Raw genomic sequence first — 24,203 nt, forward strand, 5'->3', positions numbered from 1 at the left:
CACCGTGACGTTGACGCGGCGCGTTGGCGCGAGGGAGACGAGGGCCACGAGTTCCATGCCGGAACCGGCCGGAATGGGGGGGAACGAGGGGAATACCTCTCGCGTAGAGGGGTTGGATGCACCCCGTCGCATATATGTATCGTATGGCGGCTCACCGGTTGCGGGTGCACCCTATGCAGGTGCGGGTGTATTAAAAAGCGGGGGTGGCTGCGGTCGCGTACCAATCACCCGACAGGGACGAGGGGGTGGCGGAGCCGTGGAACGAGAGTCGGGCTACGGGGATCGGATAGAACGGCAACCGGACGATCGAGGGCAGTCACGGCGCAGAGGGGGGTCATATAGAAACGGTTCGTTGAAAGAGAGAAAGAGAGAGGAGGGAGGGAGAGAGAGAGAGAGAGAGAGAGAGAGAGAGAGAGAGAGAGAGAGAGAGAGAGAGAGAGAGCGCACATTCGAGCTCGTGCAGCTTGCCGTGAAATTTTAATCGTGTCGTCATTGGGGTAGTTTGTTGCGATAACCCGACCAGCATAGACATATACGGATTTCGGGGAAAAAAAAGAGGTCGAAGGGTAGAAAACCGTGCCGTCGCCGAACATAACCGCTCCCTTTTTTTAATGCGTTTTTCCGTGCTCTTCTGGGGACGACCACACGTACTAAGCACGACACGCGTCACCCGTTGCATTTATTAACGGTGCGAAAGTAAAAGTTGACTAAAATTTATTTGTACGTTGGAAAGTCGGATATCTGATTCCCTTTAGTTTACAGGTTTCGTGAAGGTATTATATTTATTACAAAACAATATGTACACAATTTTGTAACAAGAATAATTGTAAAAATTGATGTCACGTGTGATCGCAGAGAATATACGGAGATGGGTCAACTTGCTGAAAAATGTGAAACAGAAAGAGAGAGAGAGAGAGAGATGGAGGTGACGTGTCGGCATTATTGCTCATTTGATCCGGTGCGCATCGGAAAATAATGTAGAAAATTGTTTTGCGGTCTTTTTATCTCGATTTCAGGGACGCTGGTCAGCGCGCGGGGCCGACGGGTGCTTTGTCTGTTTTCCATCAATCACGCGGACCTTTTCACCATGCGGATATCGAGCCTGCCCGTTTTTGCGTGCGGTGCATCCCGGTCGATTGCAATCGCGGCGAATTATTGAATCTGCTGCATCTCGTCCGACCGGATTAGGTTGCACGCGCGGATCGTTCGATACACGATTGCAATTTGTTCACTTTATCGCCGTAAGAATATTTCAAGTGCAATACATTTTTTAAGAAATATATGATGGAAGTGAGATATTCAAACAGGCAGTATTAACGTTAGTTATTTAATCCATAATAATTGTAACTAATTACCATGCAAAGAATAGTAAGTGAATGTAATGTTTTATTTTTAAATTAATTATTGCTTTTATGAAACGTTAACATTTCGACAAATAATATTTCTATGATATATAATATACATAAAATAATTAAACAGCAATGTTGCACTTACCAATTTGAACCGCATAACACGTCCCCAGCGAAATGTACTCCGATCGTGTAAGAGAGTAAATCGATATCACATGGAACGGATGATATTACTTTATTTGATGACGTACTTAAACAATAAATGATTTTTGATTAAGGCCAGTAGTCACGCGTACATACAGCGTCGTCAAAACGACTCGTGGCTCATGTGTAAACGATAATTATATAATGACACTTTTCTATCGATACCAATATCGCCCCCAAATACAATTGTCTTGTAAAAAGGAGACGATGGCTTGATAAAGGATGTGACTCGGTTGGGATTTTGAAATTTTTAATATATAGTGATATTTACAACGAAGAGGCTGCTCGTAATTTCACTTGTACCAGGAAACCCCCAAATGTCATCTGCCACACGAATATTTTCTTTTTCCAAAGTCGACAAGCACAGTATCGAGGAAAATAAGCGAGGAAAAATGTACGTCCCGACTTCGTTCTTCGGAATTGAAATACACATGTATGCGCGCGCTTCAACAGTATATTCGTGTAGTCGATAGAACATTCAGAAAGTTTAAGTTTATTCTTAGTCGGAATGACGAGAGGGTAGTGTGTGTGCTTAACGTTTACTTGAAACATTAACTTATATAATAATCGGACGTCATTGTATATATGTACATACTATATGCGAACGTAAACCCTGGTTAGTCCTCGAGTCCATGACAGTTTTCAGACGATACCGCAACGGGCATACGTAGTAGATAAGTAACCTCGACAAAAAAGTTCGTCCGAAAGTTTTGATAATTAATTTCCAAGCAGACGATTATCGCGCCACATCGCGCGAGATGTTCTATCATCCAACGGGGCATGTCCCGTTTATCTCTCGACAACTTGACGATGGTGATATATCGCTTAGCATTGCTAAACTATTCTACAACATCGTGCAAGCTCCTTTGGGGGTCAGTCTCCGATTATCGAGACGGGGGATTAATCAATATCACCGAGTTCTCAGCGAATTAGTTTTTTTCTTAGGGGGGAAAAAAAACATATGATAAAATTTGCCTAGCTCGTATTTAATTTAATCTGTATTCTTCGACAATCAAATCCATTCCTCTCGCTTTGATCGTCGAAATTCGTTAAAATCATCGCGCTTCGCGGTCGAAGGATTCTCGCGGAACGAACGTACTGGCTTTAATTAGGCTTAATAAGGTCTCCACACCTGTCTAGGCTTAGGACTTCTCTCTCTTCGCGACCTGATAGCTTCTCTTTCGACATCTATCCCGTCCTCCTTTCTTCGCGTCGTCAGATCCTGGCCGACATTTTCCTTATCTTGACCTTTCTTCGTGCTAAGATCGACCGTACCTTCTAGACGGATTTTTACCGTGAGGTCACCGCGACGAGCGATCTGATCCTGATCGATTTGGAGGTCCGAGTCGTTCAGGTTTTCTATACTCTGTCGTAGATGAATTGATGCCTCTTGAAAAGTGGCGTCTGTGGACGTTGCGTCCTCCAGGTCGCTCCTGATCGGCGAGATTCTCGGAGAGTCTTGCTCGGGTATAGACTCATCGCTTCTAATGCGGTCTCTATTCAGATCTTGATCGTTCTTATCGTCCACTTCGATACTATCGTCAGGACTATCCAGTCCGGATCGCCGTAAAGCGCCTTGATCGTCTCCCCTCCGTTCTTCGTCTTTCGTGCTGCTCTCAGGACTGTCGCTGCTGCTTCTGAGTTTCCTGAGTTCCTCCAATCGGGCATGATCCGGTCTCTGCAATCGCTGTTGAGCCATTCTCAAGGCCAAAGCGTGCCATTCCGGCTCCAGGATGTACTGTTGCGTGTGATACAAAGGGTTGTAGAGCCAAGAGGACTGCGGTAATAATGGCGCGAATATCGATCCGAAGATGGATCCCGTGGCACCCAGCAAATGAAGACCTGTGTTACAAACAAGACATCAGCTTCCTCGGGCCTTATGCATGAAGAGCAGTCGGATCGTTGGACAGATCTCGGATTTTGTATATCTGTGTTACCTTGAAAGTGTGAATGATGGCCAGACGGGCTGGGTGTCGTTGTAGTAGTGGTCGACTCGGCGGGAGGCGTCGGAGCTGTCACTGAAGCCGTCGTCAACAAGCCCGGTCCGGGGTTCCCCGGTGATGTGGTCGGCGTTACTTCCCTCACCGATACGCTGATAGGACCCAAGTCATTCCTCGAAGATTCTTATAGACACATTACACATCCATTAATCGTTTAATCTTGCCTGAGAAATCGCCGTTACTTAAAAATAAAGCGATCTCTCGTACTTTTTAAATCAGAATTAGTATAATATTTACTGATTAATGCTATATTTATAATTATGACGATCAGTGATTATTCACAATCTTTTTATAATAATTCAAGATTAAGAAGAGAGATACGGTCATTGATTCAAATCAGCGTATTATCACTGAAAGACAGTGCATATATCATTGATTTAGTTACAAGTGTGGATTGAAATCAGTGAGATTTGACTACTTTCGATTAAAACAATTTTTTTTTTTTTTTTTTGAATTTTTATTCTTCATAACGAGAATTTCACATCTTTACCGGGATTGGGTCCAGGCAGCCTCGGGGATCTCTGTTCAATAGCATGATGGAAGGGGTTGAAGGCCGATGCACCAACCGATTGTGGATGTGTGTGCGGGTGATGACCGGGGGGCGGTGGAAGACAGTGCGGTGGTAGAGATCCTCGGGGTAGCCCGCCCCATCCCTGACCCGCTCCTTGCTCTAGACCCAGGTGTTGCAATCCTGTGCAATCAAAGAAATGCAGATTACACGTTTCCAAGGATTCTGTTTGTTCAGCGTCTCCGCTGTCATCGCGCCACGGTGACCTTTATATCGTCTGGAAATGTTTGCAATGGAAAACGTGTTTACCTTACATGTAATTTATATACGTCTATATATTAAATTAATCTAAAGATTTAGATATCTTAACAGTTATTTATATAAAAGTGAAAGGTTGACGTTACGAAATGGAATACGATTTTTGAGAAGTAACGCAATGTAGACGACAATATCTGAAAGTGACTGATACGATCGTTTTGTGACAAGACGTAACATATTTCTGGGCATCACGGTGGCGTCATATAATTTTTGGCAGGTAAACGGTGATCGACTGACAGTTTGCGTCGTAGAAACGCATCCCTTTGACGTAGAGGCGGTTTTGACGTGGATGGACAGTTAAATTTATCCAACAGAGAATGCAGAGACGATCGATCACCTTTTTTTCGATAATAGCCAATATCGCGCGGCCGTACAAGCATGTGTTTGAATGCAATTAAATTTATGACATCAAAAAGTTCGTTCAAGGGTGATCGGTTGGACAAACCAACTGACATAAATCGTATCACTGCTCTTACACTACACATTTATTTATGAAACAACAAATTGATTTTTTTTTATTATTTCTTCAAAGGAAAACGTACTCTTTTATAATATAAAGATTGTCTACTTTATCGAAAAGTTATGCAAAGAAAATTTCAATTTTTAAAAAATTTACATAATGAGTTACACATACAGGTAACATAACATGATTATTTTCCGGCACGTCGCGGTGCAAGAAGTAAGCACCGTGGTCATCAACGTGGTATCGGTTTTTCGAAAGACCTTGATCAATAACAGATTATGCCGTCATCTGTGCGGGGCAGTTTAAAAATTCCGTGAAGGCTGCCGCGAAGCCACCGCGACGGGGGTAGGAGTTCCGGCGGGGTGGCAAACTGGAGAAACATGCCTCGGCGTAGTGGGGAGAATTGTCCGGTCACTGGCACGAGGGCGTGACCATCAAGACACACAGAACACCCCATTGGTTGCTCGCACGCTCCCACCAGTCGCGCCGCGGCGGGTGGTGGGACATGAAAAAGCTCGGTAGGGGTCGAAGGGGTGATTTTTAAGCTCTCTTTAAGCCGCGCGCGCTCGCCAGGGAGGACACCGCTATCTCGCGTCCTACCACACCAGCGTGGCACACTGAACGGACTAGCCGTGTGAGAGCTCGTAGCCCTCCTACTTTATGAGGGGGATTAAGAAAACGATAAGAGACGCGCGAAAGCACCGCTGCCACCGAGCTTACGGGGGCCAACGGACGGCTTCTGTTGGCAGGAGCATGAATAAGAACCGCTTCGGTAAGCTCTTCAGACACTCGGATTCTTAGATGACGGAGGCATCGTGCGAACATTGTTCAATAACTGACAATGAGTCCACTTTCTCGTTTGTGAATCAAGTTTAGGTGGTCCTCTTAAAGATAATCTTTTTCTATCAGCATTATGGATAAAATTTAATTTTAAATGATAGGTTATATTATCTGTCTAGATTGCAAAGATAAAATTTGTTACACATGGTGTAACAGATTACAGGAAGAAAAGATGATATAATAATCACTGGCAGAAAAATATGTGAAAATATATATGTAATAATCCTAATCTATAGTATAATTTTTTTCATAGCTGGCATTGCTACATACGGTTATTATTACTAATATTATAGTAATAATTTCTATAAAAATAATATTCCTGCACAGAAAAAAGTAATATAGCTAATAATATGTAATTGCGGGCTGCCAACTACATAAAGTACTCAATACAATAATATTTTTTATTAATGCAAGTACAATGTTGACACTGCAATAGCATATATTATTGTACTAAGTATATCTGTAGTTGGCAGCCCGCAACTACATATCTTATTGAATATATTACATTTTTTTCAGTGGGATTATAATTATTTTACTATGCAATTATAGTGACAAATACAATACATTTTTCCATCAGTAATCACAATAGTTATAATAATCTTTTTATAATGATTAAGATAAAATATAATTTTTTTCGGAAACTTAAAGATTACTTAGTAATTTCTCTTAAAATAGCTTTATCAATTTTGCGCACGGCAGAAACATTCGATGCGACTCGCATCCTTTTTAGAGTAGGTGTAACATATTTTCAATTTAATAAACCCCGAAAATGCCGTGCACCCTCTTTCGACGGAACTCGCGTGCCGGGTTGGGTTCGGCTGGCGGGCGATAATTCCGAAAACAAATGAAGACTAATGAGGGGTGGGCCCCAGTGAGATCCGGGAAAGAGTGAGAGCGAGGGAGAGAGAGAGAGAGAGAGTGCGGGAGACGCGAGGCTGAAAGGGTTCAAGGAGCCGCTGCTACCCTTTAAGGGGTGAGAAATGTTAAGCTTAAACGTTACGGCCCTAGGGTTAGTTGCCTTTGCGTGTGCCTTCCATCGGGGGCTTTAAGGGATGATGTATTATCGAGCAGCGTGCTCAAAATGTGCTACGTACTTTGGTCGCGCCGTTCCCGAGATGCGGTAATGTGACGTCACGTGTAATATGAGCTTTTAAGCGTAGCTTTATATACGTTTCGCCGCCGAGCCACCCGCGGGGTGAATTAAATTTGGTCACGTCGATTACAGAACTCGTTGGCGCGGCGCGATTTCGAATTTCGGCTACACTTTTCACTCGCAATTATTACCACAACGTCATAATAATTTTTTCGAGTTTAAAAATAAATCGCGCAAACCGCGTCGTCTTGTGGAAAGCAAAAACTTTCGATTCTTTGACCGTTTATTAAGTTTTACGCGTGGGTTTGCAGCGACAGAACTTAAGAAACGCTTTAAAGACATTGATTCGAAGTTTGTCACGCAGCTTGTGAACGAAGGGGGAGGAAGCCCTTCAAGTTCTTCGTCTTAAACCTTCTTGATCTTACCACTCTGAGATACATAATAAATTAATTCGCGTATTTTCCTGTCTGTCTTATCTATTCAAATCTATGCAAAACAGGCGTTAAAAACGCCCTTCTTGCTGCTAAGGCGTTAACCCTTGCGGAGCTCAATCTCCCTCTCTTTCCACAGCCTCCTTGCTTCCTCTCTGTTACTCTCTCTGACTCGTTCGTCGTTTCTCTTTCCACACCCAGCGTTCTATCCTCTAGCTACTGCCGGTTGGATGTCTTTGCACACCCACCCTTTGCGCCCGTTCTCATTATCGCGTCGCAGCAACCCCTAAAATGCCACCCTGGAAAGGTCCCTGGCACCGATCTAAGCTCTACGAGGAGATATTTCGAGAAAGGACGAGAAAATTGCTATCTCTCTCTTTCCCTTCTATTCTATCTTTATCCTGCTGCCGTGAGATTTTCTCTTTGAAGTTGAGAAAGAGTGCAAAAATGACGGATCTTTTAAGAAATTGGCAATGCTCAGCGATGCATAAATTTTCATTCTTATCACTTATTATGTTCCATGACAAATGATTCGAGTTTTAATGTTTTAATTGATATAATAATTGATTCGTGACGTGCTAAAAAGTTATATAATTTTATTAAATTTTGTTTTGAAATTGATCGTGTAATATAAAAAAAAGTAATTTTATCAACATACATAGCACTTCTGTCATTCAGTAATTTAAAATTTGCCTATATGTAATTTAATAATATAAATATTATTAACGGCATTTAAAATGTAGATAAAACGTGAATATTTAGTTCATAATAATTGCACGTATTACTGTGATACCTGATTCCACGACATCACATTAATGTAGAGCACTGTTGAATAGAAATCGGGTTAAGATAAATCGATTTCAAGGACATCACTATCGGATTTCCATCTCTTAGGCTCGGTGGATTTTCAACGGATAGGAAAGGAGACGAGAGATGAGACTGAGGCCAGAGAGAGCGTCATTAGTTACCGTCGCTTCCAGAGAAAGGTCCCGGTCACCGGACCTGATTAAAAGACGGAACCCCGAGACGCCCTTGCAAGACGCACTGAGGGGGTGAAATGTGACGCGAATTTAAAGGATCCGCAGTGATTCGACACGGGGGTGTGGGTGGACAGGAACAACCCTTAAAAAGGTTCCCTTTAAGGACTGCACGCCCGAAGGGTTGCCGCCACCGTTCGGTTTTCCGTATACGTGAAAGAGCCTTTTAAACGCATCGTAAATCAGGTACGATGGTGTCCGAGTTTGGGAGAGAAATATAATCCGACGATCGTAGCAGATCATGATAGAACATGTCACGATTAGGCCAATCCACCAGTCAACATCAAGATTTACGATTACTTTCACATCGAGTGTTATTACAGTGGTGATATATTTACATAAAACAAGTTTCGAAACGTGTGAAACGCAAAATGAAAAACTTCTTATCGCAATCTTTGGTCGCAAATTATATGTTCAATTCAGAGGGGAGATCCGCTTTAAAGCAAGTCGCGAATTTACTGCAAAACGATCCAGAAGCGAAGCGACAGTTTTAAACTGAGCGTTCCTAACAATCTCCCCCAAATGAGGTAAAGGCCACCTTATTGAAACAGGGGTCGCGATTTTTCCGGTTCTCTCCTCAACCTCTCTACCACCCTGCCTCTCCCTCGTAGGCGGTTAATTGACACGGGAGAGCGGAAAGAGGGAGGGCAGATTGGGGCTGCACGAGCTGTTTCTTGTTAACTCGAATCTTGGCACCTCGCGATTTTTCATCCCCTTAGCCAGACTGACAAAGACGACGGGCTTGGCCTCCCGGGACGTTGCGCGATCGGAGTATCTTCGTTCATGGACAATCTCGACGACGATCTGCCGTGTGGTATCTGTCACCGGATACATTAATTTTTTTTAAGCTTGCTAGCGATCTCTCTCTCTCTCTCTCTCTCTCTCTCTCTTATTGTAGCGAAAAAGCAAGTCACCTTTAGCTTTTTGGAATATTATAATAGAATTCTATTTTTAATAACTGTTTATTACGATTGCGATTAATGCAAGTGATTTTTACAAAATTAAGAAAAACATTCTGTTGAAGAAAATGCTTTTGTGAAAAAAATCGTAAATGTTAATTTTAAGCAAGATGTTTGTACAATATAAAATCAATTACACTAGATAACATGCTATTTCGATACGTGGAGATTGACGAAAGGACGAAATTAGAAACGACATCGGAGATCGAAAGGAAGAAAAGACCGTATGGCCCGTCCGTCGGACTTCGGCGTTCTCACGAAGCCCTTGGGGAGCCCATAAAATTCGTCCCTGCTGTCGAGGTAGGCCCGAACGAAATTTAATAACATCCCCCTAGTTACACCTCAATGGGCACCTTAACAACCCTGCACGGCCAGCCACTTGTCTCACACCCTCGATAGTGCTCTTCCCTTTCTCCTTATCAACCCTCCTGGCGTAGATATCTAATAAACCACCTCTTGAACGCCCTTACCTAGTCAGCGATACCCAACGGCTGGGCAGCTTTGAAAGTTCGAAAGGTGCTCGACTGACCGACCCTCCGCTGGACTGGATGGAGGCGCAATCTGTGAGCCGACCGGCGAACCCTGAGCGAAAGGGTTGAAAAAACTCGCGAGCACATCACTCGAAATAAACCGATCGATATTCGTTGAGTGTCATTTGCACTCTAGCTGAAACAATGTAGGTGACCCAATTGTGCGAACACAATTAATCCGGCGTCGTGCTAAAATTGTGCGCTAATAATTAATTTGCGTCATATCTCTAATAAATTGATATTCTTTATTATTGAAAGAAAAAATTATACAAAGAAAGCATTGATTAAACCAATAAAATCTGGTTTGTTAAGAAATTTGAGATTTCAACGTAATTTTTTCTTTTTTCCCTTTTTTTTACCCTTATTAAAAAATATCAAATCGTAGTTTCCGTTATTTATTTAAAAAATTGACGCATGACTTCTGATTTAGCCAAAGTGCCAAAATGACTTGTCGAGAAATCATGTTAGAACAATTCGCGAACCGAATCACGCGACGGCAAGAGACGCAAAGGGAAGAAAAGTTAAAGCCCCGGCGTACTACTACCGGGCGCGGCAGTGGCTGATTCTTGATTGAGCAAACCGGGGCCGCGGGGGTTGGGACGGGTGCAGCAGCGAGAAATCGACGGCAGGACTGCCATCCCGTAGTACGCCTCGGGGATAGGAGGGAGCGAAGCTCCGTTAAGCCGCTTATCATGCCGAAACAATACACTGTCGGTGCACCAGTATCAGTACCCGACCCTCACTGCTCCGGGCTAGTCCCATCAAAATTTGGAGCTTCGAACGAGTTTCAATGGAATTCGTGCCACCCGACTGTCCTGTCGAACCGGCCGGATACCTGAAAAACTTTTTCGAAAACGTTGGCGACGGTGAAATCGTTTAAACCATCGTTTATATTACAGCGAACGCATTATCGTCCCCGAAGAAAATGGCCGATTGATTACAACGCTAAAAAATACTACCGGGCGACATTTCGTGATTTAATGAAATTTTTGCATTTATCAAAAATATTTTGCAAATAGCATTTCAAATAAATCATAAAATTGTGATGTCGAAAGTAAAAAAAAGTAAAAACTAATTCAACGTTGATCGTTTAAGTTGGATAGGTATTTCACCGCACCGTGAACCCCACTCGATGGCGGAGTTAACGGAGTCAAAGTTTATTCCGCGACTTCCCGGCGACGACGGGGAGATCGAGCGGCTTTCTCGAAACGAAAAGGCAGAGTTCGCGCCCGGGGCTTAATCAGAGTCTTCTTCACTTAGAGGCCGGTAGCAAAACTCAATTTTGAGTAGGTGCCTGCCGACGCTCAATTTTGACACCCTTCCCAAGCCACGAAGCTAGGCGCGCGAGAAGAGGGCGTCGACCCGCCCTAGCCCGCCAAAGTTGCCGCAGTTGCCTCTCCTCTCGGGGAGGGGGCACGGCGCGGCACGGGGTTGCAAACTTAGTTATCTATCGACGGGGAGAGACGTGCCGAGAGGCTGAAGGTGAGCCTCACCGGAACCCAGGTACCCCAGGCGCAAATTCGTCGCGACGAAGATGACGCGGGGCGGAGGGGGAGGGGGAGCGGCAGACTGCGCGCGTGTCTTCGATTAGAGAACACCGACTTACCCGACAGTTTGAATCCCAGCGGATCCTGCGGATGTCCAAAGGGGAATGGACGAGGTCCGAAGTGAAAGGGATGAAAGGCCTGATGTCCTGCAACGTGGGATGAATTCATGAATTGTCGCTGTCGACTATTCGACGGCAACTAACGGCATTCGTGCGCGATTGTGCATTTTTCAACCGCCGTGCATGTTCGCTTCGTTTGTCTCGTTAATTCTTAATTAATCGTCTCTCACGCACGCACACGCGCGCGCGCGCGCGGACTTTAAGTGAAGAGTCATTATCTTCGGTAGGTAAAGTTGTACTCACTTGTCTTCGATCGCGGTTCCCTTGGACCGTCCACGGTCACCTTGATCGCCTTCGACAGGGTGGCAACTTGCGGCGGCGAGGTCTGCAGCATGATCGTCAGGGTGAAGCTCTTCCCTGAAACGAAAACGAGCGGGGAGACGTTGGGGGAGGTGAGGAAGAATTATCTCCCGGCGGTAAAACGCGCGAGGCGAGGAGGTTTTTTTCCCAGCGGGACGATGTAGCGTATCGTGCTTTTGGCTCCGTTGCCAGAAGAAAAACCATAAAGACACGCGTTGATTCCGCGTTTCTCGGTTTGCCCGTCTATTATTCATATCCAATTGGCCGACCGCGAAAAGAAATACTCCCCGCACGCAACAATCTCACGGATTGCATTCGCTTTGGCAATTTTATATTTCACCGTCGTTTACCCATAGATACTCCATTAAGGGTACATTTGCATGCCGTGGTAAAATCGATTATGTTTTACAGGCGTTTACGCGATGATGACCGCCACTCTACGCGCTAATCGAATTGACGCGCCGAACTATCGGCTGCGGAATCTCTCGCGAGTGAAAACCGAATTGAAATTTCTTGGCGGATTTAATCTGCCGCTATCGCGAAGGATATGTGCTCGGCGGCATCATGCACGAGCAAAACGCGCCCCCGGCAATGCGCCCGCGGTGCGCCCGCTGGAAACAAAACACAAATGTCCCGGAAGTAAGGGGTGAACGAGTGACGCCACCGCGTCGATGTTTGTTCCCGTGTAGGCTGGAATATGTTAATGTTGCCGGCGCTAAACGCGACTCCCCACGCGGCCTCCGGTCACGCGTGATTTCGTCGTTTTATCTTCCAACGGCGCGTTCGGTACACAGCTCGATGGGCGAGAGATACTCTCGAAATTTCGAGACGATAATTCGAAATACTCTCCACTTTGAATGAAAATTATATTTTCAGCCTTCTTGCGAACTTTGCATCAATACTTTTTTTATTATTCGAATTACTTCTAATAAGCACTAGCATGTTATTTTAATTTCTCTAACAACACCTTATTATATCTTTCATATTTGTTACGTTAAAGTGCAGCTTGAAATTTTTGTAATGCAAATATTCCGCGCGCATTAATATTTTTTTTTTTTTCGCACGTTAACGCTTTTCGTTCTCCAAGTCCGCCGATGACCTGGAACAATATTGGCAAACGTGCAGATGAAGCGCGACTCGTAACTGGCCGGGCCGTTTACTAAATTTCGATGTTTTCGGCACAAATATTTCAATCGATGACGCGCGTCGCACGGAATTCGTCACGCGTTCGACGCATCGAGCCTCGGCCCCGGTAATCGCGCGCGTACGCGAAATAAAACGCGCGAGGGAGGCCAGCCATCTCGTCGGGTCGCGTCGCGTAGCGTCGCATCGCATCGCAATACCAAACGGAAGAAAAACAGCATCGCGAACGGGGCAGGCGGGGGAGGAGAGGAGAGCGAGAGCGCATTTACGCGCTTCTCCGCGCTGCGACAATAAAGTTATACAGCTTATAATGGCCGTCGCCCAAGTGCGGCCGGCGTGTACACGCGCGTGGTCGGGTAGTTTTATTTTATGGTGGCGCGGACGGGGGTCCCCTATCCCCGCCCCCTCCCCTCGTCCCGGTAAACGACCGCGTTTTTACGGTGAACCACGACATTTAACCGGCTTACCGCCCGTCGCCGGGCGAAATACCGGACTTTAACTTCGCCAAGGGAGCCGTGCCATTTCCAGCGCGCTCCCTTTTGCGTCGCGCGGTGATTGGCCGCTATTTTCGCGCCACGCGTCGTGCGTTTCACCATGTCTAACCAAATATCCCATCGAAACAGATTTTACATTTTTCTACGCCGTATTTTTGTTTCACGTCGAGGTACCAGGTCGCTTTGATTTTTCGTTCTGTCGTCGTTTCTTTGGAAATGTTAAAGTTTTTCTTTTCTTTTTTTTTTTTTAAATAAACAGTTCGTCAATAATTTTCGAGTAATACACGACAGCGATATCTCGAATCTCTCGTGTCACTTGCCATGTGTATGCGAAAGATCTCGTCGGGGAGAGGTTCGTGGCTGAGAGTTAACGAGACCGAAGTTTATTGCCAACGTGGTGTCAGGCGCGAGAGGGCGGCCGGCGGCAATGCGAATCAGGGGTGATGGCAGGCATTTTGAGGGTGTTTATGAGGCATTATGTGTAACTCGCTGGAAGAACGATCTACCCTTCGGGGTATCCGACGGCACTCTCCTCCCCTCTTGCCCGACTTATCTACGTCTCTCTAGCGAGAGATTCTAATTCGTCGTCCAAATACGAATGTGAGAGAGTGAGAGAGAGAGAGAGAGAGAGACTCACGGTGGTCAATTGTACGTAAAAAACGGCTCTCTCTCTCTCCTATTCTGCGAAATTTTGCAATGATCCGATTACAACGAAATTCTGATTCTGAAATTTCGATTCTGATTTAACATGTGATTTACGAGATTGCCAAACAGCGCGCGACATTATTGGTTCGCTTCTTTATGCACCCGAGGATTTCCACTCGTTCTACTACGGCAGCATCCTTTGTACTCACAAACAAGTTTCAAAAAATTACTAATCCACACGCGTCGTACGTCACTTTTATCCAACAAAATATTGCCTGGTCGCAGACGCGATTGAGAGGATCCATAAAGATTATGATGTCCGAGTGAGCAGTAGAATTTTTCGTCGTGCTGGTCTTTTTTTTCGAAAGATTATTAAACGGCTCGCTATTTTTGCGCGGCGGTGTCTGCATTAGCGTTTCTCAAATCCTGATTTTTAAATTTGCGACCGATTACAAGACGAGACGCGTTCAGCTTTAAGTTTTTGCGCAAAAAAAAAAGGGAGGAATATTCTCGCGACGATTCGGCCGCGAATCCAGTTGAGAAATTAATTCCGGCAAGGTTGGCTCGCGTCCACTTACGCGACAAGAATTGCGCGAGAAGACACGAGATAACGTTGGCGTTCGCCCTAAGTTTACTCAGGGATCATGCAGTGTTAAAAACTCCCCTGTTTGCCGGCGAAGCGAGTGCGAGTGCGGGGGTTGCTCGGATCGTTATTTCGGAGTGTTTGCCGTGTTTTAAGATTCTGACGTTTTGACTACCCGAATCATGGTAAACGAGGCTGAGCGTGTGCCGCCGTGACATGTTTGAAAGGGAGTTCCTTTTTATCTTTATCTCACATGCGCATTCGTTTGGAGCCTTAAAAGAACATTGAGGGCTAAATAAAAATTAATTATAAAAAATGGATTAAGCGCCGAAAAAGTTATATTCATAACTTAAAAGAAAATTTCCCTCTTATTTTTCTGTAATCTCTTCTGAAATAGGTTAAGAGGATTTGGTTAACTTTGGAGAAAATGTTTTTCAAGAATAGATCAGTAGCAGATATTCTTAATTTGTTTAAGAATGTATCAGGAAGATAAATTTATAGAATTTATTCTGTATATAAGGTTTATTTTCTATAAAATCTATGAGAGAACATGTACTTAAAAAAATTTGAAATTACGAAGATTAAAAAGAAACTCATAAAAATTATAAATACTAATCTTTAAAATATGCATATTGTCGGAAACGTTTATGTTAGCACTTCGAGTTATTTTTTATTACCGTCCCATTCATTATTTAAATATCACGAAGTTTAAGATTTTGAACACCAAACATTAGACTGTACAGTTTAAATTATGTTAAATGGTAACAATGCAATTATAATGATATAATTGCGAACAATTATAATGATATAGTTGCGAACAAATAAAACATAATCTGTACAGAATGTCATGGTTCAGAAGTTTGTTAGAAACGATACATTTTTATTTTTTGAGGATATTCTAAAAAAGAAGACTATACTTTTATTCATTGAGAATATATCTTGAGAAAGCTTGTGAAGTACATAGTCCTCATTTTAAGAAAACATTTTTTTTTTATTTTATAAATATTAATAATTGGTATATATTAGTTTTTTATTTACTGCTGTTGAAGATATTAGATGTACAAGTAAATAATTTATGACTTATAAAATTTAGTTTTTATTATTAAATTTTTATCAGAACATATCGATATTTAATATAAAGTAATTCCCATTATTTTTTAATACTTTTTTCCAAGTTTCGGGCAAGAATTCCGGCTTAATAGAAAGACTAGTCTCTTCTTGTGACGAATTCACACGAACATAATAAATGATAATTTGAAGACACTAGGTGAAGCATCTCAATCAAATTGCAATAGTGTATATGCAACTGGCGATAATAAAAAACAAATTATTGCTTAATCAAATTATTGTATGACAATGCTTAATTTCGTGTAGTAAGATTAATCAAAGATACACTATTGGAAATTGGGTGGAAGAGAGATGTTTTCACTACCGTATTCATTTGTATACAGCGTTGGATATATAATTAGATTATTATTTGTTTCTTTTGATGCATACTTGTCTAACAAAACAATTTATAAATATTGAAGAAAATGGCCCAATAGATTAAGAAGTTATCAGTCTTCGTGTTAAGTCGGAATTTATAATTTGCCTGAAAAATAGAGGAAAGTATTGATGTGTAAAAAAAAAGGGAAATACTTTCATCACAAATATATCGGCATATTTTGACAATAAATACTGAAATTAAAAAGAAAAGGTAGATTATATATTTGTGCAATTAACACATTATCAATTCTGGGAATAAGAAGAAAGCGTCATCACATAAACACATTTGGTGTTTGTTTCAATGATTTCGCTGGAATCTTGCTGCGGAATAAATTTGCACGAGGATCAGTTCTCACTGGCAATAATCGCAACGTCGAGCATAACGACTTTTAGATGCGACGGCGCGACCGGGCGAGCGGTCATTGAAGCGTTTGCAAAAGCCTGCCTTGCTGTTGGCGCGACGGAATGAGGAGCGAAAAATATCGAGAAAATAAAGTAGGGAAACGTGGAATTAATATATGTGAAAGAAACGGATATGTACGTACGTATGCGACTCATACTACAGACCAGAGCGGAAAATAATGTTTAATCGGTAGAAAATCTCGGCGCAGTCATCCCCCATAGGACTGTGCGTTCCTCGACCTCCACCCTCCCCCGCGCTCCCTCGCAGTCCCTTCCGCGATCCCTTACTTGACCGAGGGATGGATTTTTTAATTTTTAATTGGCAAAAAATGTCGCCGCGAGGTGGTCACCGGCGAGATTCGCCAACCGCTTTCGCAGATTTAACTGGCGTGTTCGGGTTCTCGGATACGCTAATATCTTTTTCTAACGTTGCAAGTTACACTTCTTCAGGGAATTGTTCGTCGTCGTCACCGGAAATTAATTTAAAAACGCGTTTAAAAACTAGATTTACATTGGTTGAAATACGTCGGCTGGTTGCTTTAACAGCTGGAATCTTTTTAAATCTTTTAGAGATTCGACATTAATTTTTACTTTACAAAAATAGGTGCTACCGTTCATTGCTCAGCAGATCTTTTTTTAAATGAACGTCACTAATGAAGTGTCCGTGGCTCGTTATAATTCGAGAGATTAGCAAATCGAGGGGAACTTTTTTTTTTAGTGGATTGGACACGCTTCAAAGCAAAGTATTGCCGATGCAGGGGCAAGTGATTGCAACAGCTGTTCGGTCGACCGAACAGAGACCCGCTATTTCAAAAGGTCGATGAAAACGAACGTCGACCCTTCTCAACGACGATGGACCTTTACGACTTATTAAATCATTTTCGTCGCGTACGGAACTCTTCACGGCAGCTCCTACGGATAACTTTTCAGTTATCGCGAAAGAATTTGTGCTGTCTTATGTAAAATAAGAATTGTTCTCTCGCTCGTCATCATTTTCGTCGGTTGAGAACGTGCAGCTTTATTGAACAAGAAATTAATTCATCATTGTACACTGGGAGAAAAAAATGTGATTGCAATCACTATAACTTAACTATATTTATAGCCATTTTCAGTGCTAACTATATGTTACATTTATTAGCCATTTTAACCATGAAAATTACAATTACTATATTTTTATTACACGATGAGCAAAAGATAAAAGGTTATATTCTCTATAATTATGAATTTACATAAAAATATTAATCTTATTTCTACCATCCAAATCTTTTGATACTTTATATTACATTCATTGATAAATGTATTATTGTATATCTAAATTATTATAATATTTATATGAAATTTTGTTATAGTTTAAATGGAACTACAAACACAATATTATTATTACTAACGTTATAGCAGTAATAACTATAAAGAGAATTATAATAAATTTTCCAATCAGTTATAATTACAAATATTAAACAAACACCCCTTTTTTCCTCAGTGTACACAGTTTACGTAATTTAGAGGCACTACCGTAGCGCGATAGTAACGACGAAAGTGTCGATATTCGGACCACGCGTTTTTTCTTTCGAATCATAAAGGAGATATCGAAGATTCGGATCTGCGACTCCCATTCGCGACAGAGCGGCGGACGATCGGGAGGGCTCTACGTTGCAACGCTCGCCATGCGGCGACGATCTAAAGCGGGTCCTCCTTCCACGGGAAGGGATGAAAAGAGAGAAAATGGGAGAAAGAGAGAAAAGCCGAGGCGGCTCTACGGGCGAGACGGGGATCCATTGCGCCAGGACATCGGTCAGGATCTGGCTGTCGATAGTCGGAGCTTTCCCTCGGATTCTCGCGCTCTCTTCCTGCCTATACCTCGGCCGGACCGTCATAAAACACAGGTAACTCCGGTATTTATGCCCGTCGTTTTTACGCCCGTCGCCACCCTCACCCGTCGCGCCGCGCCGCGTTCTCCGTTCATCCGCGCTCCCCTCACCATCCCCCTTTCCACCCCAACACCAACGCATCGCAGAGAAACACGTATATACGTACAGCCGCGTCTCCGTACGGCCCGTGACTCCTAGCAGTTGGAGGTTGACGCTAATCCCTGTCGGGAGCGAAAGGGGTGGCCGAGTGATATACGCCCCTGCGCCGGTATGATAATATTCCGCCGTCACCCCCGTAACCCCTGACCGTAGTCGTTACACTCGCTAGCCGCACACGCATCGCGCTAGAAGAGGTCCCTCTTTTGGGTCAGCGCGTAAGACCGAATGAAAGCGATTACAGTCGACTAAAACGAAAAAAAGGAGGGGGGGGGGGAGGGGTCGAGGAGAGCTGGAATCGACGCTGGTCGGTGGAGAAAAACTTGCCGGCCTGACGCGTCCAAGTTTTTTTTCCTCATACGCTGGACCTCAATATCCGTGTTTATCCGTGGCAAAATGAGGATTCGCCTCCTCGGGGAAACAATCGACTGGCATCTGCCACGGGGAGGAATCGGGCAAATTACGTTTAAAAGGAAAAAAAAAAGGACAAACAAGAATGCGCGATCATCCGTAGAAAACGTGATATTTTTCCACTAAATTACGTATTTAGTAATATTTCCCAAGCGCGCCGAAGCGAAGCCCGGGGATACTCGTGGTACGTGGTGGACGGGTTGAAAAATTTAAACTTCGACTAATCTGCCGCTCAGTCCGGCGGGCGCGCGTCTGTTCGATTAGGCGGCAAAACACCGAGACGGTGAAGAATTTTAGGCGGGGCAGATAAGCGTGTCGCGCACGCGGCTCTCTTCGTTTTCCTTCGCCACGCACGGCGGATTTCGCCGGCCGTCCCCGCCAAACCCCATCAACGTCGTCACGCATTTCGACCACGATCAATTCTCCTCGTCCGCATTCGCAATATTAAATTGGCCTGACAAAGCCCCGCGGGCGGGCATGAGACAAATATTTGCAGCACCGAAAAAGTCGGGTAGTGCGCGAGCACGGGATGCGTGCAAAACAACGTTGGCAAAAAAGCGAGCGGAACGCGTGAGGAATCTGTATATAAAATGCACTCCGGCGCTACCGGATCGCCGCCTCTCGTTGCGGTATTATGCAGCGATACGCGCAACGTGACTGGCTAACAAACATCATAAATTTTCGATTTATTCAACCGGGATCTGTTTGCCCTTTCTTTCGCGGATAATAACGTTCCGCCTGCCGCCTATAGTCGACGAGTCGCGCTTAATTTTCCCTGCCTCCTCCTCCTCCTCTCCTCCTCCTTTCCCTACCCCCTTTTTTCGAATTCCCTTTTCTTTTGACGCGCCCGTGTCTGTGTCGCCGCACGCGCGCATAATTTCCGACGACCGACGCCGGCCCCCGGAAAAAAAACGCGACGACGGGGATTCGGGTTTAACTCGAATCGCGAAAGCTCAACAACCGGCGCGGAGAGGAAAAATTCTCGCCGATCGCGCGGAACGATCTTACCGTCGCTCTCATATAGGGAATCTAGAGGGCAAATCGTTGCATACCGGCGGTAGTTAGGGGCTGCCCGTAATACAGTAATGAGGGCTTACTGCCATGGAAACCAAAGCCGCTTACAGCCAACCACTCTACCTCCATCTACCCCCTCCCGCCCCCTCGCACTCCGTCCCCCCTCGCTCGCGCTTCGGCCGTCCCATCCCACAATTTCCCATATATCCGCGATATCTTCATTCGCGAGTCACGCTAAAAAAATTCTGAAAATCCCCGGGGTCTCCATTGTTCCGTAACGAGTATCTTGGATCTCTCCATTTTTTCGAAAGAGCGGAAGAGGCCAAATGTGGAAACGGCGGCGACCAACGGTACGGCCTGACGCGCCGATGACGCTTTAAGCTCGTGAGAGATTGGCACTTGGAAGGAAAAAAATACGACAACAAATTGTAATAAAGATTTATGATTACGCACCCCAAAATAATCGCCGAGATAAATCGATGAGGGGGAGGGGGGGAGGAGACCCATTTAGGGTCTACCGTCAGACAAAAGTAGCGCGGCACTCGTCGATATTGCAAACCCCGCAATTTCCTTTTCCAATTTGCCATAAACAAGTCGGCCACCCTCTCGTTAACCGGGCACGCCCGGTGACTGCTCTCTCGAAAGTTCGACGTCGTCGTCGTCGTCGTCGTCGGAAAAAGACGAGAAAAGGGAGAAAGGCGACGGCACGGAAGGCGGACGAGGAGAACAGTGGTGCAACTCGGTCGAATTAAAGGAATTAAAGGACGCCTCGTTATTCGTATCTTCCGATTCCCTACCTCGACCTCTATACGGCGGGAGAAGGAGGGACGAGGGTGGAAGAAAAAAAAGGATGTTGGAAAGTTTGCTCCTTTCCTGCTGCGATCTAGGTTCTCTCGTGCCGCGCGCTTCTTCCCTCCGCCCCCCTCCCTCCCGCCTCTACCCCCTCGCCACTTCGGGCTCCTCTTCAAGGAGCGAACGTTTGCATTAACCGTCCGTAATGGCTGCGATTATTAGGGAGCATTATTCAGAGACCTCGGACCCCAATTTTTTCTCCCCTCGTCGCCCTGCGTTCCGCCTTCTCGGACGAAAGAAACGGTTGAATTATTGAAACGCGGAGCCGGGAATTAAAAAAAATCTCCGCGCGCGCTCTCTCTTATCCCTCTCCTCCCCCTTCCTATCCCCCCGCCTTTTCTCCGGCGCGCGGCGTAGAGTCGGGAGGGCGGCAGTCGCGAGGAGATACCAGGTCACGATATTTGTCGCGTGAATTAAAAATGAGGATGAAACGAGGGGGCCAGGTGGTGGCCCGTGCTTGGCTTTTGACGCGGGAAAAACGAGGCCATCAGTCGGGGCACCACCTTAATGTAGCGAGGCCTGAATGATTTAAGACGCCGCATCGGAAAAGAAGGCGAACCAGAGAGAAGACCGATCGAGTTTCCGACGTCAATCAGTGAGAGTTATTCTTGTAAAGCAAATGTACCGAGAGACATCGGGAAAACGAGGAGAGAGAAAATATATTTCCCTGTGTTTTATCGCGTCGTTCTTTTTTTTTAAAAAGAAATTGTTATTATATAAATTCGGAATTATCGTAACGACTATTATTTACATTACTGCACGAGGCACTCTAGCTTGCAGGAGCTTACCTCTGCCGCTTCGACCGACGAACCTAAGATCGTTGAATTTGGCAACCTGATTTTTCATCAGGGCGGTAGAATTTCGCAGTTCCGCGCAACAGTTCTCATCATTTCCGGCACGGACGGTCACGAGGGTACCATCTCCGACCTCGCCGAGGGCTACTACCTTGAAGGCCACCGGAAGGGTTTTGTTCGATCTCCAATGTGACGGCAATACCGTGCACACCACATGTGGGGAGCCTTGTATATTAACAAAAAAAAAAGAGTTATATTTTTAAGATTGTTTTTACTTTAAAACTGTTATTAATTAATTTATATGAATAGCTAGGAAATTACGTTTCAAATGTACATGTAACAGAAAATTATTTTCCAAAATTTAGGATTATTAAAAAAAAGAAAAACGAAATATTTTTAATACAGTTTTCTAAAATAGCTAAAGTAGTCTTTTGTAAATTTCTATCGATTTTTATCTTCTTTGTACACTGTATCATAATAGGAATATAACAAAGAGGAGAAAGTAAATGTGCAGTGAAATTATCTGCACGTATATTATATAATTACTGTTTTCAAATGTGACCTTACCTGTGCGAATAAGTTCTCCAGGATGCTCGGCGAGAAGCCCATCTAGCGTTCTCTCGGCAAGCAGATCGGCGGTGAGAGCATAATCGGGGAGATGATTTCCGCCGGCCGAACCTTGAGGGGGAACCTCGTTGGCCAAGTGCATTCTTCTCCTCGAGGACGAGCCCCGGGTCCTCCGTAATCTCGGCCCGCCGATTTGGCTCACTGCTTGATGCGCCTGATGGCTGCCACGCACTGATCTGGGATCGGGATAGTCTAGACCGGGAGGCCGATCCTCGGGTCGAGCATCTCGCGAAGGATTCGTCATGAGAACGCTGTCATTCGCTCTCTCGACTGACAAGTCACCTTTTCCCGTGGGCTTCCGCTGCTCAATTGTTCACGCCTGATCTCTCCCGAATTTCTAGACGAAGTGAATCTGTACACGTGATCCGCGATCGATTTCGATATGATGCTTGGTCCTTCGATGATACGTTTGCGTTTGTGATATTACTTTGTTGAGTAGTTACGATCCTTTATTCCGCAAGCACTGGAACTTTGTTTTCGTTAGAATCGATTGTTATATTCGACGCGCGAGATTGGCCAATATAACAAGTCTGCTCGGTAGCAGTTTGAGTTGCACCTTGCAATCACAAGTTGGTCTCACCAGTAGCGAGGAACACATTACGAATGCACGAGGCGATATCCTCTTCCACGCGCGAGAATTGGATTTGTTTTCTTCGGGATCGAAGAGAGAGGCACGCGCGACTATTCGGCGGCTCGCTCGGCCCTCGCGGGCCTTAGGCTTCTTTGATCCTTATTTCATTATCCAGCCCACGAGGGGCGGAGGCAGGGGCATCCGTTTGCAAATTCTTCTTCGTCTCGATTGCCAACTCGCGGAGAAAATTCGTTTTATTGGAATCGTCGGCAATCTCGACGACCCTCGTTTCTACGTATTCCCGTATTTTCTTTGATCGAATCTTCCGCCAGCCAGTCTTCCTCGTCGAAGACGAAGGAGCACTCGCGACTGTTCGAAACACTTAAATCCGATCGTTGAGTCGAAAGTCAGTTTCGGAGGCAGGTGCCCTATGAAGATATCCTTCTTAGCGCGCGTGTCTACAACGCCGCTTCACGTCGGCATCGTGTGTTCGCGCACCATCTCTTTTTTTTTTCCCCTCTATATTTCCACCAAAGTCGCGCACACGGGGGATATATTACCGTGAGGCTCTTTCAAATCAGACCATATGTTTCCGTACGTGGCGCTCACCGCGCGAAGTTTCGCCGAACTTTGGCAAGGTCCGCGCACGTCACGTGTATCTCTCTCGCCGATCGAAGTCTTCGATCAATCACGAAAACCGTACTGTCTACGTATACATTAAATAACTGAATGAAATTTGTGAACACTGACGTTGACTTGACTTTCAACTTCGCGAACAATCGAGAGGCAACGAACACGACCCGCGGTGTATCCTCGTACGCGCGCACCAACACCAACCTTGCGAGATTTTTCCGCTTCGTGGATCGCGCGCCGGATATCCCGAGTGTCCTACGCCGTGAGGATCAGTAGCCGTCGCGGCGACGATGGTGATTCTTCACCTGGCCGTTGCCTCGGCGGGGTGGCAGGGCAGCTTCTACACGGAGGAAGTAGGATAGGGTGTTTAACTCGCGCGGTCTCGTTTCGGTTCGGCGGTGGAAGATGGCGGCTTCTGCGGTGGAGCCGCGCGGTGTGGTTGCGGTGTATTTTTGAGGCTGCCGCCCCCAGCCACCACCGAGACCACCCTGGGTAACCCTCCTCGCCCCCTCTTCTCGTCGCCCCCGCAGCCCGCCGCGCGTCTCTGCCACGCCGCCGCCACCGCCGCCTGCCCCCACGGTATCCGGCTGGTGGGGGGTTGGTTTTTCCAAGCGGTGGGGAAAAATCTCGCCGCCTCTCGCTCTCGCACCCGCTCCCGGCGCCCTTTTTCTCTCTTTGTCCCTTCGCAGCCGCGCGCACGACCTCCCGCAGGACCGCCGTCGCCGCCGCCGCCGCCGACGCCGCCGCCGCCGCCGCCGTCGCGTTCCTGACGATACTCCCGCCGATGACGACTCCGCGGACTACGCAAACCTCGCGCTGTCTTTCGG

At 45.3% G+C, this 24,203-nt stretch overlaps 2 protein-coding genes across 3 annotated transcripts; one reads left to right on the forward strand and one right to left on the reverse strand.

The window, feature by feature from the left end:
- Nucleotides 1-1,567: 1,567 nt before the first annotated feature.
- On the reverse strand, nucleotides 1,568-23,816 carry LOC105835738. Its single transcript, XM_012679264.3, has 7 exons — nucleotides 22,113-23,816; nucleotides 21,540-21,770; nucleotides 11,642-11,755; nucleotides 11,339-11,425; nucleotides 4,044-4,244; nucleotides 3,491-3,676; nucleotides 1,568-3,395 (listed from the first exon to the last, which is right to left on the reverse strand). Exons 1-7 carry the CDS (start codon nucleotides 22,414-22,416, stop codon nucleotides 2,668-2,670), a joined length of 1,851 nt encoding a protein of 616 aa, XP_012534718.1. The 5' UTR covers nucleotides 22,417-23,816; the 3' UTR covers nucleotides 1,568-2,667.
- On the forward strand, nucleotides 4,199-10,052 carry LOC105835739. 2 transcript variants are annotated; one of them, XM_012679265.2, is made up of 3 exons: nucleotides 4,199-5,614; nucleotides 9,345-9,502; nucleotides 9,677-10,052. In XM_012679265.2, exons 1-3 carry the CDS (start codon nucleotides 5,503-5,505, stop codon nucleotides 9,728-9,730), a joined length of 324 nt encoding a protein of 107 aa, XP_012534719.1. In that variant the 5' UTR covers nucleotides 4,199-5,502; the 3' UTR covers nucleotides 9,731-10,052. The 2 variants fall into 2 exon arrangements, 1 of the variants encoding a protein (XP_012534719.1); XR_004964729.1 differs by lacking the exon at nucleotides 4,199-5,614 and adding an exon at nucleotides 7,379-8,429 and having other exon boundaries at nucleotides 9,345-10,052.
- Nucleotides 23,817-24,203: the final 387 nt, after the last annotated feature.

Source organism: Monomorium pharaonis, chromosome 9, assembly GCF_013373865.1.
Source record: "Monomorium pharaonis isolate MP-MQ-018 chromosome 9, ASM1337386v2, whole genome shotgun sequence".
NCBI lineage: Eukaryota > Metazoa > Arthropoda > Insecta > Hymenoptera > Formicidae > Monomorium > Monomorium pharaonis.

What these genes read in the sequence shown, in the direction of transcription:
- LOC105835739 (XM_012679265.2), top strand. Translation starts at nt 5,503, where the DNA reads ATGAGGGGGATTAAGAAAACGATAAGAGACGCGCGAAAGCACCGCTGC. An exon ending in CATGAATAAGAACCGCTTCG is followed by an intron (nt 5,615 to 9,344) that starts GTAAGCTCTTCA and finishes CAATTACACTAG; the next exon opens with ATAACATGCTATTTCGATAC. An exon ending in AATTCGTCCCTGCTGTCGAG is followed by an intron (nt 9,503 to 9,676) that starts GTAGGCCCGAAC and finishes GCCCTTACCTAG; the next exon opens with TCAGCGATACCCAACGGCTG.
- LOC105835738 (XM_012679264.3), bottom strand. Translation starts at nt 22,416, where the DNA reads ATGACGAATCCTTCGCGAGATGCTCGACCCGAGGATCGGCCTCCCGGT. An exon ending in CGTCGGTCGAAGCGGCAGAG is followed by an intron (nt 11,756 to 21,539) that starts GTAAGCTCCTGC and finishes TTTTCGTTTCAG; the next exon opens with GGAAGAGCTTCACCCTGACG. An exon ending in GGAACCGCGATCGAAGACAA is followed by an intron (nt 11,426 to 11,641) that starts GTGAGTACAACT and finishes CCCACGTTGCAG; the next exon opens with GACATCAGGCCTTTCATCCC.